Source organism: Benincasa hispida, chromosome 11 (assembly GCF_009727055.1).
Source record: "Benincasa hispida cultivar B227 chromosome 11, ASM972705v1, whole genome shotgun sequence".
NCBI lineage: Eukaryota > Viridiplantae > Streptophyta > Magnoliopsida > Cucurbitales > Cucurbitaceae > Benincasa > Benincasa hispida.
Window position 1 is genome coordinate 6,998,887 of NC_052359.1, and position 19,093 is coordinate 7,017,979.

The following is a 19,093-nucleotide window of genomic DNA, read 5'->3' on the forward strand; positions in this document are numbered from 1 at the left end:
TCAAAACAAAATCATATATCTTTTTTATATTACATAAAATTGCATCAATTATCTTTGGCCCAATAACTCAACTCTACACCCTAAACATAAACTTCCTAACTCTACAAATATATTAACTCTATACTTCATAATTCAACCATATACGTATACACTAATTTATTTTATTTTAAATAAATTTGAATTAATTAAATATTAATTATGGTTCAATTACTCAAAACTAAATTGGTAATGTAACCATTCCGTTAATCTTTTTAAAAATATATGTGTCTGGGTGAGTTTGAATCCATGCCCGCTCATTTGTTGTAAGGTACCTCAACTACTGTGCCCATTTGTAAACATGGTTAAAATTTTTGTATCTCTATTCTTAAAGAGATGAGAAATGTGTTTGTTTGACAAACGAGATTCTTACAAAAATGAATTTCATCTCTTCAAGGGATGACGATCAATAAAACTATAATATTTTCGTAACAAGTTTTAAAAGAACCCATTTCTCGTCTAAAAGATAAAGACCATCTTTTTTTATTTCCTAACAAGTTTAAAAAATAACAACAACATAATAATAAAGAAATTCTCAAATGTATCCCCCGACTATATATAGTGAGAAAGGAAAAAAAAAAAAAAAAAAACCCCAAATTATTAGAAAATGACCGAAATGATCATCTTTTGAAATTCTTCCAATACCGAGTACACACAATATCTCCTTTTTTGTTTTTAAGTTGAAATTGATGGTACTATAAATTTGTCATTTCCTTTAACTTCGTACATCCCATTCATTGCTTTTATTGAGTAGCCATTTTAGCAGCATTAAGGCATGTTTGAACTCGATTATGAAATAGAATCACCTGCCATTTTGAAAATCACTCAAAACGATGATGTAAAAATTACATTTAAGAGTATAACATTAAATATCAAATTAATTTGAGTAATTAAATACATATATCCGAATGATTTGGATGACATAATTTTAACAATTTAAAAAACACTCCTACACACATTTGAAGAAAGTTTGATATCTTGACGGTAGAAAACCATTTTGTTCTTTTGAAAAAAATGGTTATATAAACATTTTACAAAAGAAAAACAAATTAACCATCTGGACAAAACAAAACATCCACAAAAACAAACTTGAAAACAAAAAATCACAGAATTAATAAGCAGTTGGCAAAATGTATTTTACTAAATGAGAACAATTCTTCAACCATCTATGAGATCTAAAGGAGAAAAATAATAAATCACATAACTTAAAAAACTCAAGCAACTCAAGCTTGGGAGCTTCATTTGAAGTAGAAAACAACTCCAAAGAACCTATTTATGGCTCTATGCTACAAAAAAAAAACCACTAATGTCAAGTCAGAATGCAAATTTATAAATAAAAGAATCCACCAATGTTTCTCTCTGAAGCACACACTTGCATTACAAATCCTTCCCCTTCTTCCCTCCATACATACACTTTTCAAGCACATCATACAAACTCCAATTGCCCTTTTTTCCAAACAGATTGCTTCTTCCTAACCGGTGTCACGTTCCAGTATCCAGATCTCTATTAGTACATAATTAAAACCAAAGGCTAATAAAGGTCAGGAACATGTTGTCTTTTTAATTCGATACCACGTCGTTTCCTGGATAGCAGTAACAAACTACCCGTTGATGCTTCACAGAGATTGCGAGTAATGCGGGACAGAAAAATAAATCAGACTTTTAGGCCACTACAGAATCAAAAAGAAAGAAAGAAAAAAAAAGGATGAGAGAATACAGGCAGACAAAGGGTGATGTCATGTTTTCACAACTAGAATTTTGCTCATAATATCGAGCATGCTTTCTGAGCTTTGCTCTTCTTTTTCTTCTGCTTTGGAGGTTGAAGTACAACCCTAATAGCTGCATCAAAAACTCCCTTCACATTCTGTGGTTACACCATGTTGAAAAGCAAATTAATAGTCCATAACTACAACGCCAAAATACTAGGTCACTCGCGAAACGTATACAAATACCTGCTGAGTTTTTGAACTGCACTCGATGTATGCAGGAGCCCCTATCAGCTTTCTAAGCTCCTCTCCCTGACATTGACATGAAAGCCAAATTACATTAACACAACAAGAACAGCTTGAAAATAAAAAACCAATCAAGACAACAATTTACCTGAGCTGTTGAAATAGGAACTGCGCCAGGATGGTCAATGAAGAACTGCTTATCATATCGAAGATCTACCTCATGAAAAATCAACAAAAGTAATAAATAATCCAGGGAAGTCATTGATGGCACACATATTAGTGCATTAACCATAAATATGAATATCACAAAAATAGATCCCATCACTGAATTGGAGAAGATAACAGACAAAATCAATACCATTAACTTGTAGAAACCTATCTCAATCAGCAGCTGTATTATGTAGTTAAATGTATGGATATCATGATCTAATTAAGCAAGAAACACAAATCCATCACCAGATAACTATCAAGATCACAATAGCCAAAAAGTTATAAAGAAAGTTTTTCTTTCTTCTATGCAGCAAGTGAAGTCTAGGCTTGCTCTAAGCCAATAAATGAAATCCAGTGACTGAAATCTTGTGTCACTTGTCCACAAGATCAACCACACGACTGGTTAGCTTCAACCATGAAAATGGTGGTGATGTCAGATGCTAAGTCCTAAATATGATTTCAATTCCAAACATTCGGCATTCTTGATAACATGGCCACTCCCAGGACTAACATCTAGGCAGCAACGCAACATTGTCATTATTATAGGGTTTATTTTACGATACAACTTCACAAGATACTTGTTTTTTTTAACACATCCGTGAGTGTCCGAGTCAGTTTGTCCACGCCTCAACATTTTAAAATCCTAGAAAATGGTGCTTTTAAGTATGGTGTATCCATTCTAAGGTTTTATTAATTTTTTTCCTTAATAATTAATCTACTTTAGACTTCCAAGTCAATTGGAGAGCTTTCTTTTACTGCTCTGGCTAATAGGAAGGGTTCTCTTCCTCCCTATTTGTACTCTCCTTTTAGTGTGAACAATACTACATTCTTCAAGAAAAAATGTAAACGAAAAGAAGGTTAAACATACAGTATCCTTATAAATTGACACCAGCAATTATGAAGAGAAAGGGGAGTAGAAGGATTCTAATTATATCTCAATAGAGACGGTATACCAACAAACTATTCTACAAGCTACCGTCAGCAATCTTCACATGAAGTCTAGCTGAAAACTAGCTGAAAATACACATGAAGATACCAGGTGGCCAACACCAGCCCAAATAAATTAAAAGTACAGGAGAGGGGCAGATTCTTTAAATGTGCAATATATAATAACAATGAAGAAAAACAAAAAATACTGGGTCACATGAAGGGCAGATTCTTAAAATGAACAGACGATTCCCCACCACTTAGACTCACATTCTTCTTTAACATATTTGAGATAAACTAAGAAGGCACCAAGGATATGGATTATACTTTATTCATTGCTCAGTTTCGCAAAGTACTTGGTACAGATTGCTCCATATGAGCTTTACGGCCTACTCCCAGCGGATTGGAGGATTTTGGAGGCATTGCTGCATCTCCTTCTTCGTTTTTGAAGTGAGGACTCTATGGGCAATTCAACTCTTCATCACACTACAGTGTGTTGGAGGGTAACAAGATATTTTCTTGTGATACGGTGGTGCATTGGTCTGAGGTTTGAAGTTATACACACTTGAATTTCATTCTAGAGCCTATATTACTAACATACATTTTTACACACCTTTTCCTTTCATTGCCCTTTTTTTATATCCGTAAGTATCTGGACCAGCTTACGCGCACCTCGACTAATTTCATTGCCAAAATTCTAGAGCCTATGTTGCATGCAGAATTTCATTTTTGGGGGCGGGTTTGTTTCTGGAGTTTCGGCTCCTCTGGCTGATATTTTTAGCAGTATTTTGTTTATACTTGCCTATAGTTTTCCAACTCCCATCAAATGCATTTATGTGTAATAGTAATCCGAGATGGGTAATCAAGATTAAGTGTTATTCGTTAACGGCAGACATTACTTATCAAGTTATCAGCGCAGGCATTCATCAGTCAGAGTAATACTTACCTGATTTAGAAAGAAAGCATACTTCTTCAAACGAGACATGATATTTTCTTTATAAGAGGATTTAAAATGAGAAACGACAGCACAGCCTAAACAAACATAATATAGAAACTATATTGACAAATAAGCCAAATCCTAAGAAGAAGCAAATAACAAAAAGGTTCAAAGAACATAAGAAAAAATAACTTACCAAGCTTAGTTCCAACCAAAACAATAGGTACTCCTGGTGCATAATGCTTCAACTCTGGAATCCACTGAAAATTATGCCAAAAAGATTGAAATAAAGCATTAGTAACTATATATTGGGAACTAAAAACGTTCAAAACGTGGGAAAAATCATTCTATCATAGAGAAAAACTTATATACCATACCATATCTTATTTTACCTTTTTAGAAACATTTTCATAGCTGGCCTTGCTAATGAGAGAGAATGCCAATATAAAAACATCTGCCCCACGATAACTCAAAGGCCTTAGTCGGTTATAATCCTCCTGTCCTGTTACATAGAACAACAAATTCAATCCCAAGAAAGAAAGTAATAGTAGCACTAAAAAAACAAAGAGAGAATGGATTAGCAAAATACCAGCTGTATCCCACAACCCTAGGTTAACAGTGCTCCCATTCACAACCACATTTGCACTGAAATTGTCGAAAACTGTAGGCACATAATCCTACATTCGAGCACATTTCAGAAGGAAAGATTACCAAATGTAAGTTTCTTACAAAACTAAGAAAACATTGTTTAAAAAGAAAGAACAGATTCTAATCTTCTAGAGAAAAGTAATAAATAAAAGGCAACATGCAAAAGAAGATCATATCAATTTTTTTTTTTTTCATTTTTAATAAAGAAAACATGGAAAATAATAAAATATCAATCCATTCCTTCAATTTCTGCAACGCAATCATAGACCACGCTTCAAACATAAACTCTTACATAAATAAAACAAGAAATTGATGCCAAATGGCAGAAGCAAAACAGAATATCAAGAAAATTCTAGATCCCATATGTATGCAATATCCATTGGCTAAATGAAACCAATTGTTATTACAAGGCAAGACAAAGGCATTATGAAATATTGTAAGTCATATACGTTGATCCTAGCAATCAAAAGAAGGCAAAAAAAAGGGGGGGAGGGGGTGGTAATGATAATAAAAAAGAAAGAGAGAAATAAAGACTGACAGTGGGGAAGGTGTTGCTGGTGTAGGAGATAAGGAGACAAGTTTTGCCAACAGCTCCGTCTCCAACGGTGACGCACTTGATGAACCTTTGAAGCGCTCCATTGTTTGAGGGGGGCGGCGGGGGGTGGGGACGGCCTTCAGATCGTGAACCTGAGGACAAAAAGAAAGAAACCCACTACTTAGACGCCGTGATGAATGTGGAGAGTTGGTCGTTGCTCCGGCAGGCGGTGGACGGAAGTCAATAGCGCATCTGAAAGGGGAAAAAGGGGGGGAATTGAAGAAAACCCTAAAAAGGGAAGAAAAAAGAGAGAGAGAGAGACGGGGAATTGAAGAAGAAAGAGGGAAAGAGAGTAACAAAGGAAGAATTGAGAGAATCAATGGAGGAGTGGTTGCAGAGAGAGAGAAGAGAGAGAAACCTTTGAAGCCGGGAAATAATGCCGATGAAGCGTTCGTTGAGCAAACCAATCTTCGCCAACAAACCTTGGTTGGTTCAGTTCTTTTTTCCCCACTTTATTTCTTTATTTCTTTCTTTATTTTATTTCTTCATTTTAAATTAAAACCAAAAATCCTTTTTTTTTCTATTGGGTTGGTTTTTTTTTTTTTAATAAAAAATATTTAAATAAGGTTTAATTAGAAGTTTAGTAACCAAATAATGTCTAAAAGTGGTCTAAATTTCAAAGTTCAAACATTAAATAAACTTGTAATTAAATTATAAATCTGGTTGTTGAGATCCCGTTTGATAATATTTTTGTTCTTAGGTTATGTTTACATGGGGAATGAAAAATAGTGTAATTTAAGTTGATTTCAATTGGACCATTAATCGAAATAGGCCTCGATTGTAAACTAGTGTGATTGTTAATGTTTACTCATCTAATTTTTCAAAAGCAATATGATTATGATTGAGGCTGTTTATTTCAAATCATTCATTTAAAAGTGGAACGAAAATGATAAAAACTACCCATTTCTGATGGACAACATTGAACACCGCCCTTCACTCCCATTTCAAACAATGTGTCGACCGCTTTAATCCATACTTCTTTATTTCCTCACATTCTGCTTCCGATTTCCATTTTCCAGTATTCGTCGACCATTTGTTCGCTCATCCTCATATAAGTGTAACATATTTTGCCTTTTACTTCGACATTTTACTTTATTTTAACCGATAATCATCTTCAATTAACTATTTATAACACATACAATTAGGGCTTTGAGGAATGCATATGTTCCAATGTTGTTCGAAACTGGAACTTGCATGTTTTTTGTCGTTACTTTTCAAGTATTATAAAGTCGCCATTAATCTGGTCACACTAGTTTATTTAGTATTCCATTCGTTCATCGGTATTTATATTGACTTTATTTGATTTTTTATATATTCCATTTAAACTTATCGAAGAAATCGATTTCCTTATCGTTTATAGGTGTAATTGTGTGCTTCACTGACGGTCATGTCGATTAGGTTATATAGCAGTAAGTGGGTAGGAAGAAGAATATATCAATAAATCAATAAAAGCATCAGGATCTTAACCGCTATCGATTTCACTATAATAACTGGTAGATCGACAAGACGAAGAAAGGGGGTTATAAAATTGTTAAAGCAACTGAAATCGCTATTATACTTCGAATAACCGGTAAATCTGTAAGATAAAGAAAAGGGGGTTATAAAACTATTAAAACGGGCGAAATCGCTACCAATACTTCCATCTGTAAAGCGGTATCGCCTCATTTCAAAGGGAAAATGATGGAAATTGTCACAAAACTATGCTTACCAAATATGTGAGTCCCACCTGCATATTTAAACACAATTGGATTGAGAACCTTTCCAAGCTGAATCAGATTACAAGATTTCATTATGGATGGTATGATGGACTCTACTTTTAATTACGATTACGGATAAACGTGTAAACAAAATCTAAAGTAATCTGATGGAGCCCACAAAACGAATTGTGATTGATTTATACCCATTTCCCCCATGTAAACGAGGTCTTAGTTTTTTGTTTTAGAAAATTTATGCTATTTTTCTCATAATATTAGGTTTGAATTTTAAAACCCGTTTGGTAATAATTTTTTCTTTTGTTTTTGGCTTTTGAAAATTAAGCCTATTTCCACCTATTTCTTTTAATGATTTACATCTTTCTTAAATACAATTGTTGAATTCTTAGCCAAATTTTAAAAACAAAAACAAGTTTTTAAAAGCTACTTTTTTAGTTTTCAAAATTTAGTTTGGTTTTTTAAACCATCGATAAAAAGTAAATAATAAATAAATATATTTAAAGGTGGAAGTAGTGTCTATAGACTTTATTTTTTAAAACAAAAACAAAAAATCAAATGGTTACCAAATGATGCCTAATTAACCATTAATTTTTAAAAATAAAATAGTTAACAATATGTAAGGTGGAGGAAACGAACTTCTCACCTCAAAGTTAATTGTACAAATTTATGCCAAATGTGAATAAACTTTTGAAAAGGAACATTTTAGAGTTGTGTTAGTATATATCTAACTTTCAATTAGATTCAATATCCTCTATTGAATACTCATCCATGAAAAAAAAACTGAAGAAACTTTTAACTATATATAATAGCTTTATGAGCTTTAACAATGTCTTGAGATTGTTAATCTTTAAAGTTCAATTTTATGTCACTTAACCACGTAAAGCCTAATTTTTGTTTTTAATAGGTTAGGAAATTAATTAGATATAAAATTAAGAGTTCAAATAATTGTTAATAATTTTTAGAGTTTAGTGATCAATTATAGACTTTTAAATTCGAAATATCTAAATTGAAGATTTAAACACTCATTCAACGTGATTGGAACCTATAATTTCTTTCTTTTTTAATTTTAATTTTTTTCTTTTCTTTTTAAAAAGAGAAAAGTTTAAATTACAAATTTAGACCACACAACTTAAGAAGTTTGTGTTGAATGGATAGTCTTACCTTCGTTTCTACCATTTAATTTGGTTTCTAACATTTCAAAAGTTTCAATTTAGTCTTTACAAATCGTGTCTTTTATATACTCAAACACTCACTCATTTCCATGTATTATTTTTCTAAATTCTATACAATAAACTAATGCACGTAGTAAAATTTCATTATCACTCACATGAAAATGTGTCGCATACTAAATAGAGTAACAATGAAACGAAAAACTTAATTATAGATACCAAATTGAATTAAAAATTAACTATAAAAAAATGGAAACTAAAATTTTATTAATCTCAAAATTTAGTATATACCCTTAATGAACTGGATATTGGAGGATGGATTTTGTGGCCTTTTGTGTTTGCTGTCCTGCTGGTTTGTGCAGCCTAATGTCATCATTGTTCTTTTAAAATTTTGAAAGACAGCTAAAATAATAACTAACTGATAAATATAGATTTTCCTTCCTTAAAAAACAAGATATTTGTATTTATATTAAATTAAAAAAAAACAATATAAAATGTATTTCTAATCCATTTTCTATTATTAAGTATGCATTAATAAATAATGTCTGTTAGTTATAATGATTTGAACATGTTGCATATTCAATTGAGAAAAACAAACCAATGGTTTGGAGTAAATAGTTTTGTTTTTATTAACCATTTGTTTTGACTAGAAAAATATATAGAAAAGTTAAACTCAATGATAATCCATCGTTCTATATTTTTGAAGTTGAAGTTTCAAATCTATGTACCTCACTCGTTGAAGAAAAAAAATCAGTAAAAAAGGCTCACATTCATCTATTCAAGTGGTATATTTGAGTTATATTTATATTGACTTATTTGAGTTTTGTGCTTTGTAGGTTGTTTTGGATCTAGGCATTTAAATATTAAAATTATAAAGTAAAAGGCGAACTTACAATATATAGGTCGGATCATAATTTAAAGTTTAAATCACAAATTTAGTCCCTCAACTTTGAGGCTTCTATCTAATATGGTCTTTCAACTTTCAAAATTACAAATTTAGTCTTTAAACTATCGAATTTTTAAAATTCGTAAATCTACTAGACAGAGTTGAATGTTTAGAGTTTCATTATATTGGAATTGGTGTTCTAAATCTCTCTTGTATTCTTGTAGTTTGTAAACTTTGTATAGATAAATTGTTATTATTAAAATAATTGTTATTTTATGAGCATACATTCAATACAATAAACAAGGATCCTAGGTTATTTTATGTAATTTAAACATGTATATAGAGACATATGGGTAGATCATGTTTAAATGATAACCTAAACGGTCTATAGTAGATGGATAAGGCAGGGTACCTTATCCTGGTGATACTACAGATACGACCCGTTTTGTAGATGTTACAAGTGTTGTCAAGTGCTACAAATGATCTAATCCTGATAATTCATGTGGAGACATGTGAGTAGAGGTATCCTATACAAAGAGTTTGTTTAAGATCGAACCACAAAATGACTAGTTTCATTATATAACGTCGTTAATAGTTGAGACTTACATTTCACCAGGATGACCATAGGTGACATGACCTGAATCGTAAGTGAGTTGTGAACTCCTGCCTATAAAGGCAGTCCTTTGATTTGCATGGGTGAGAGTGGCCAGACCGCCGACTCAATATGCCTACCATTTTGGAGATTCATCTGACTGGAGAGCTAGAAACACAGCTACACAAGACAAAATTGACTCCTTCCTTGATATTGGGGTAAGTAGATAAATTGCTCCCTTAAGGGCTGATTCTGGGGCGAATAATGTGGCCACACCCTCTCTGAAGAAATCTCGACATGAGAAGATCATTGAGAGGAAGTAGATCGTCCAAATTCCATTGATTATTGAATATAAAATTTACAGTAAACATACAAATAGATATGCATTAAAAATTAAATTACAACATGCTTTTACTAAGAAAATAGGTTTAAAAAAACCTCACATTTGAAAAACCTTTCTTCAAGTAATCCCTCGTATGAGCCACGAATAGATCTCCTTCCTCGTGGATATCCTTTTTCACCCACGGACACTACCAAGCGAGAACCCTTTGTATACTCTTTTGGAATTAAAGGATTCAAGCAAGAGTTGTGGGCTTTGCTTGAATCATTGGAAGATGGAAGGAGAAGGAGAGGATGAAAGGGAAGTTTTCTTCAGAGAACCTTTCTCTTTTCAGATTAAACTTCTCTGTGTGTGAATTCTTGGAAGAAGATGACCTCTCAACTTCTTCTATCACAAGTTAGTTATTGAGAGAATAATGGGAGGGAGTTATAACTCCTTCCCTTTTATTAATTTCAAACAAATTAATAAAAATAGAATATATGATAACAACTTTATTATATACATTATATGTTATATCAAATATAACATATAACCTATAGTTTTATATTGCATCAAATATAACATAAACATAATTTTTATTCTCTCTTAACTATATATGACATTTAATATAAATCATATTTATATTAAATCCATTTATATGAATCTCATTCATATAAATGATATTTAGATCACATCCAAATATTTTATTCCTCTCAATATAAATCATATTTATATTTAATTACATGAATCTCATTCATATAATTGATATTTGAATCATTTTCAAATTCCTCTCATAATGTACCAAATACATTATAATTAATTATACATATATAATTAATTCCTTCAAATAATTTGAACACTTCAAATTAATCCAAAGATTAAATCCCTGTTGAGCTACAGTGGGGACCTTATGGACCGGTAGATTGAAGCTCCAACGATACTCGAATAATTAATTAAACTCTTTAATTAAATTACCCAATATCCGTTGACTGCCGATCACTTCACTAAAGACTGATAAACACTCTTCACACTACAGATAAATTTATATGTCCATTGGATTCCAATCAACAGTGCGATGACCCCTCACAAATTGCTCGTAAGTACAGCTGGGCCAAAATACTGTTTTGCCCCGGTGGTTACATGTAACTCGTTAAGTACCACTGATTCCTCCAATGAATAATAAGTCATAGTTCCACTATGACCAAGTCCTCTTGGGCCAGGAGAGGGTGTGGCCACTATGTTCAAGACCTGGAATCAACCTTTAAGGGAGAAATTTATCTACTTACCCCTATATCGAGGAAGGAGTGAATTCCGTCTTGTGTAGCTGAGTTCCCAGCTCCTCAGTCTGACGAATCTCCAAAATGGTAGGCTTATTGAGTTGGCAATCTAACCACTCTCACCCATACAAATCAAAGAACCGTCTTCATGAGCAGGAGTTCACGACTCACTCAGGATTCATGTCATGTCACCTATGGTCATCTTAGTGAAATATAAGTTTATATTATTAACGGCGTTATATAAAGAGACTAATCATTTCGTGGTCCGGTCTTATACAAATTCTTTGTATAGGATGTCCCCACTCGCATGTCTCCACATGAATGATCAGGAATAGATCATTTGTAGCACTTTACAATACTTGTAACACCTACAAAGCGGGCCGTATCCATAGTGTCACCAGGATAAGGTACCCAACCTTATCCATCTACTATAAACCATTTAGGTTATTATTTAAACAAAATCCACTTATATGTCTCTACATACTTGTTTAAATTACATGAAATAACCTCGGATCTTAGTTTATTGGATTGAGTATATAAAATAACACTATTTTATTAACAACAATATGTTTATACAGAGTTTACAAACTACGAGAATACAAGGAGATTTAGGACACCATTCCCAACAATCTCCCACTTGTCCTAAAGCTTAGGGAGACTAATGTACAATACAAATAAAGTACAAAAAATACAATAAACTAGGGCATATGCTATACCCCAGTAATATCTCCTATTTGCCCTAGACAATGTGCCACATATCCCATAGACCTAGATTTTCTAGATGAACCTCGAACACTTTAGCCGTGAGAGCCTTTGTAAACGAATCAGCAACATTGTGCTCTGACGTGATTTTCGTGACAATCACATCACTTCGATGCACAATCTCTCAAATCAAATGATATTCTTGTTTTATGTGCTTGCCTCTTCTATGACTCCTAAGTTCCTTAGAATTTGTCACAGCACCACTGTTATCACAATAAAGTGTGATGAACAAAAATATATTTGGAACAACTTTCAAATCAATAAGGAACTTCTTAAGCCAAACAACCTCTTTAGCAATTTCATAAGCAGCTATGTATTCGGCTTCCATAGTGGGGTCCGTGATGCATCATTGCTTGATCCTTTGCCATACTATAGCTTCTCCATTTAGAGTGAACACTGACCCTGATGTGGATTTCCGAGAATCTTGATCAGTCTGAAATTCAGAGTCTCTGTATTCTGTAAGGATCAAATCCTTATCTCGATACACGAGCATATAGTCCCTCATTCTCCGAAGATACATGAGGATTGTTTTGACCGTCGTCCAGTGATCTAATCCTAGATTAGACTGATATCTACTGATAATCCCCATTGCATAGTAAATGTCAGGTCTAGTACATAACATTGCATACATAAGGCTACCAATAGCCGATGCATAAGGAATCCGTCTCATTTCCTCAATCTCTTGAGGAGTCTTAGAACACTGTTCCTTAGACAAAACAGTTCCATGCCTGAAAGGTAATAAACCCTTCTTGGAATTGTGCATCGAATATTTGACAAGCATCTTGTCAATATACGATGCCTGAGACAAGGCCAATCTTTTGTTCTTACTGATGGAACACGAGACATACGCAGCGGAATTAGGATCTAATTACACTCTAATTGCTTTTAATTAAAAGAAAACTAGCATGCAAAAAGAAGGAAAAATAGTAAATTAACTTACCTTTGAAGCTCCCGAAAACCGCTTTTCCTTGCTGAATCTTGACCCAACTCTTTTGGACCCCCACTAGAGTTGACCTACTATCCTTTGGACTCAGAACCGGGTTGTGGGACCCGATGGATGAAGAAAACTGAGAGAGAGAAAAGAGATGGAAAATAAGAATGAATTTGGGTTTGGGTTTTTAATTTTTCAGCCCAATTATGAAAACCATTTTTTTTTGCAGAAAATGGAAAAAGTCTTTTATCCAAATTCAAAAGCCCATTTTATAGAAAAACTATGCAATATTTGCATGATCCAAATCCATAAAAACCCAACACCTATAATCCATTATCTAAGTGGGCTTAATGTCTCAACTATGAGCCAACACTTAGCCTACTATTTTGTTAGTGGAGTTATCCAATAAAAGTTTGAATTTTCCTACTAACTTTAGTCAAAGGGCAAAATAGTCATTTGGTCAAAGTCAAACTTTGACCAAAAAGTCAACATTTTGACTTTTTATGATTTTTTCCGTGTTGATTAATTTGACCTCCTGAGCATGAATCTGCATTCATTTTCTTGAAATTCAAAACACATTTGAATATAAGGTCGGTCAAAGTTTGCCTTTTCAAAGTAAAAAAGTCAACTCTTTGACCATTTCCATTATTTTCGAGCTTCCGAATATGAACATATTCATATTATTGATATTTAAATCACATTTAAATATTAAAGTTGTATCTCTAAACTGAAAACCGACTACTATATCACATATACTTGTCGGTTTCTCTCTCTTCACCTAATTCGAACAATTCGAATTATTCTATCATACTATTCTAAGTTTATTCCATATGAGCTAGTAGGAGAACCTAATGGACCTATAGATCATGGGCTCTAACAATCCGAGATTAACTGATAAAACTCTTTAATCTAATTAATCAACATTTGTTAACTAACAGGTCATTCCACTAAAGTCCCGTAGTGCACTCCCCTCACTGTAGATATATTTCTGTCCTCCTGATATAACCATGATTAGTAAGCTAATCCTTCACAGGTTGTTCGTAATCTCGGCTGGGTCATAAAAACTGTTTTACCCCCAAGACTACATCTTGTTCCTTAAGTTCCACTGATCCTCTAATGAACAATTGGTTTTAGGTCCAACCTATAAACCGAACCCCTCTCGGGCTAAGGAGAGGGTGGGGCCCCTTGTTCAAGACCTGGATTCCGTACGAAAGGGAACAAACCTATCTACTATCCTATAACGGATAGGAGTGAATTCGTCTTGCACCTTATGTCCCAACTATCCACCTGATCTTACCTCTGAAATGGGAGGCTTATTAGACCAGCGATATTGAGCTGCCCTCACCTATGCTGATCTAAGGATAATTCCAAGTGAACAGGAGTTCATAGTTAGCTTAGGATTAAGATTAAGTTACCTAGGTCATCAATTAACAAAATAGTCAGTTTTATACATTAAACGACATTTAGAACGTAAAAAGTGACTATTCATGGTTCAGTCTCATGCAAACTCATTGCATATGATGCCCTCACCACATATCTTTATATGAACGATTCAGGATCACATCATTTGTACTAACTACAAAGTGGCCGCAATCCATAGTGTCCCTAGAATAAGACGCCCAACCTTATTCATATACTATAGACCATTTTGGCTATATATTGAAACTTGATCCACATTTATATCACTACATAAAGTTCAAACACATTAAATAGCCTCAGGACCTTAGTTTATTGGATTCAAGATTACAATTTCAATAACAACTTTATCAAAAAAAAAAGAAAAAAGAATATGTTTATTAACTTACAAACTACGAGTTTTAGGACATAAAATCCAACAAACTCCCACTTGGACTAAAACTCCTAGTGAAGTATCACAATATTGAATTTAAGTGAGAAACATATGAGTACAATAAATATATGAATACAATAAACTAGGGCATATACCCAAAAGTTCTCCCATTTATCCTAGTTTACAAACTTCGTAGACCTAAACTCTGTAGGTGACCTTCAAACACTTTAGCCATGAGGGCCTTTGTAAAAGGATCAGCAATGTTTTGCTCAGAAGATATCTGGGTTACTACAATGTCTCCACGATGTACAATCTCCCAGATTAGATGGTATTTGTGCTCAATATGCTTGCCGGTTTGTGGCTTCTTGGTTCTCTTGAATTTGCAATTGCACCACTATTATCACAATATAGAGTGATAGACAGATGCATATTTGGAACGACTTCCAAATCTGTCAAGAATTTTCTCAACCATACTGCTTCCTTTGCTGCTTCGCAAGCAACTACGTATTCAACTTCCATTGTGGAGTCAGCTATACAGGTTTGTTTTACGCTTCTCCACACTACTGCTCCTCCGTTAAGAGTGAACAATGATCCAGATGTAGACTTTCTAGCATCTTTATTAGTTTGAAAATTAGAGTCAGTGTATCCAGTATGAATCAAATCCTTAGTACCATACACGAGCATGTAGTTCCTCGTTCTCCTAAGATACTTGGGGATATTCTTAACGATAGTCCAATGATCATATCTAGGATTGAACTGATACCTACTGACTATCCCTACTACGTAGCATATGTCAGGTCTAGTACATAACATTGTATACATCAGGCTCCCTACTGCAGAAGCATAGGGAATGCGTCTCATATCCTCAACCTCTTGAGGTGTCTTAGGACATTGATCCTTTGAAAAATGAATTCCATATCTGTAAGGTAAAAGACCTCTTTTGGAATTCCGCATCTTATACCTAGACAACATTCTGAATCCTGAGAACATACTGCGCATTTCCTAAATCTTTCATTTGGAACTGCGTTGCTAGCCATTTCTTGATGTCAGTTAGGTAACCTACTTCATTCCTAATGAGTAGAATATCGTCAACATATAAAACTAAGAACGCTATAGTAGAATTGACGATCTTCTTGTAAACACAAGGCTCGTCAACATTCTGTTCAAAGCCATAAGATTTGATCGCAGTATCAAATCTTATATTCCGAGATCTAGAAGCTTGTTTCAACCCATATATGGATTTTTGAAGCTTACGATAAATTTTGGCTCAACTGTACTTACGAGCAATTTGTGAAGGGTTATCGCACCATTGATTGGTTATATCCAATGGACACAGAAATATATCTGTAGTGCGAAGAGTGCAGTTGTTAGTCTTTAGTGGAGTGTCCACTTTTTTGTTATTGAAAATGGGGCAACTTTCTCGTTTGTTGCTTAGTACCATTGAAGCTTCAATCTATAGGTCCATAAGGCCCCCTTTGTAGCTCAACAGAGATTATTGAGAATCAATTTTGGATTAATTTTAATTGTTCAAATTAATCGAGAAAATTATATGTGATATAATTAGAATAATGTATTTGATACGTTATAATATAAAGTTTATTTGAGAGGAAATAAATATTTGAATATGATTCAAATATTAATTATATGAATTGGATTCATATAAATACTATAGGTTAAATTTAATATGAATTTGATTCATATTAAATACCTTAGGTTTAATGAGAGAATTTCAAACCATAAGTTATGTTTTATTTGATATAATATAAACTAAGATTATATGTTATATGTTATACTGGATATAACATATAGTATAATATATGTTATATGATAAATGAGTTATTATATAATTTATATTATTTTAATTAAATTTAAAATTAGTTTTAANAATTATATGAATTGGATTCATATAAATACTATAGGTTAAATTTAATATGAATTTGATTCATATTAAATACCTTAGGTTTAATGAGAGAATTTCAATCTAAAACCATAGGTTATGTTTTATTTGATATAATATAAACTATGTGTTATATGTTATATTCGATATAACATATAGTATAATATATGTTATATGATAAATGAGTTATTATATAATTTATATTATTTTAATTAAATTTAAAATTGGTTTTAAGATTTAATTAGAGGAGGGAGTTAACTCCCTCCCATGATTTTCTCAAACTTTGAACGTGAGATGGGAAGTGGTTGGGATTTTCTTCTCCTTGACCAAAAACACAGAATGATGATGATTTTCTTTTGAGTTAGTGTTCTTCCTTATAAAAAAAAATCTTTCTCAAATTCTTCATCACTCGCCCAAAACTCAGAGCCCACATCTCCTGAGAATTCTCTACCCAAAAAAGAATACAGAAGGTATGTTGTAGTTTTTTTTTATAAAATTTTAATGCATATTGTATGTTCTATAATTCCGTTGTTTGTAATCTATGATGATCTTAGTAAACAGGCGATGGCATATCGACAAATGTCATTATTGTTACGCTGACCACCAAGCCGTGAGGCTAAATTAAAAGGCTCAAGCGAGCTTGGTTGTCCACCTATGGCCGTACTTGTGATGGTTCCCAAGGATCTAATATGACCACTTAAGTCGACCGATCTAGGCTTTTCGAGAGCAGAGAATAGGATAGGCTGCAGGTAGGACTTATTGGGATAGTCACAGTTCCTTCAGATCCGTTTCATTTCCTCAACATCTTGAGGTGTCTTAGGACACTATTCCTTAGACAATATAACTCAATGCCTGAAAGAGAATAAACCCCTCTTGGAGTTTTGCATCGAAAACTTGACATACATCTTGTCAATATACGATGCCTGAGACATGGCAAACATTTTGTTCTTTCGATCTCTAAAGATCTAAATGGCTAGAACAAACCGCGTCTCTCCCAAATCCTTCATTTGGAATTGGGTCGCTAGCCAATTCTTAATTTCAGTTAGTAGACCTATTGAAGGAACTCTTAAGCAAGAGTATCCATGAGTGGAAGCGAATCTTTCCGATTTCATTGTGACAGAATTATCATACATACATTATAACAAACAGATATGCATTGTAACACTAATTATTGGCATGCTTTAACAATTAAAAGACAAAAGACTGAGTAAACATACCAGTTGAAAACTTTCTTCAATTAAACTCAGTCTAGTAGAAGCGAACTCCTCTACGCTCCTTATCATCCAACAAACAGTCGCCTACCAGTACCACGGGCGTCTACACGATCAGCAGTGCACGAGCAAATAGCAACCCGGGGACGATACCACCACTCAAAGCCCTCAGTATTCTCGAAGTGAGAATCCAAAGGGTGGACTTTGATGGAATTGGTAGAAGGAGGAGGAAAAGACGATCGTGTAGTATGAACAAGCATGTGGGAGATAGTAGAAGACTATTGTATAATTGAGTGCTTGTCGTTTAGGAAAAGGTACACGATCGTGTAGGTTTAGCTAAGTGATCATCTATCAAATGATAAATGATCGTTTAGGTCTGCTCGGCACGCTAAGCGATCGTGTAGTAAACTTAAGCGATCGTTTAGTGTGCGGGTGTGCGATCGTTTAGGATGATGGGCGCTATCGTATAGGCTCTCAACACTAAGCGATCATATACTTTCACATCGTGAGTGATTTTTCGGATCTCTTACAAAATGAAAACAATTTTCATTTTTATTCTTCAGTTACAAGAACTGAATTCAATCTTCCCACTTTCGCACGATTCCAGAGAATTACTCGACCAATAATTTCATAACCGCCTAATTAATTAAATAATGAATATAATCATATTATATTCTTAACCTATAGTTTGATATCATATATCTACTATAGTGCTTTCTCCTCTACTTGATATAAATCATATTTATATCCAATTTTCTCCAAAATAATGTATCTCATACATTCAGTCAATTATATCATATATAATTAACCAGTTCAATTATATCATATATAATCAAACTCTCTCTTGTCAATTTGAACATTTCAAACTGACCAAAAAACTGATTCTCAACTTTATCCAAGCTACCAAAGGGACCTTATGGAACCTATGGCTCAAAGCTCCAACGGTACGTGAATAGCTGACTAAACTCTTTAGCCACAAGATCCACCATCTGTTAACTGCCAGGCATTCCTCTAAAGACCAATAATTGAACTCTTCTTACTACAGATATATTTCTATGTCCATCAGATATAACCATCATGACCTTCACAGATGCTCGTAAGTACAGTTGGGCCAATTTATCATTTTGCCCCTGTAGTTACATTCCACTCATTAAGTACCACTGATTCCTCTAATGAACAATACAACATAGTCCAACTATGTGTGAACACCTATCGGGCCAAGAGAAGGTGTGTGGCGCCACAT

At 33.5% G+C, this 19,093-nt stretch overlaps 1 protein-coding gene across 1 annotated transcript in view; it reads right to left on the reverse strand.

Annotated features, from left to right (window-relative positions):
* Positions 1-1,243: 1,243 nt before the first annotated feature.
* Positions 1,244-19,093, reverse strand: part of LOC120090539 (rac-like GTP-binding protein ARAC1) — a 23,976-nt gene continuing 6,126 nt past the window's right edge. Inside the window, exons 3-10 of the mRNA XM_039048265.1 lie at positions 5,664-5,755; positions 5,249-5,397; positions 4,652-4,739; positions 4,455-4,564; positions 4,259-4,322; positions 2,137-2,201; positions 1,989-2,054; positions 1,244-1,900 (exon numbers count right to left, since the gene is read on the reverse strand). Coding sequence (XP_038904193.1) covers positions 1,799-1,900; positions 1,989-2,054; positions 2,137-2,201; positions 4,259-4,322; positions 4,455-4,564; positions 4,652-4,739; positions 5,249-5,397; positions 5,664-5,755 — 736 coding nt within the window. The 3' untranslated portion in view covers positions 1,244-1,798. The remainder of the gene's footprint in view (positions 1,901-1,988; positions 2,055-2,136; positions 2,202-4,258; positions 4,323-4,454; positions 4,565-4,651; positions 4,740-5,248; positions 5,398-5,663; positions 5,756-19,093) is intronic.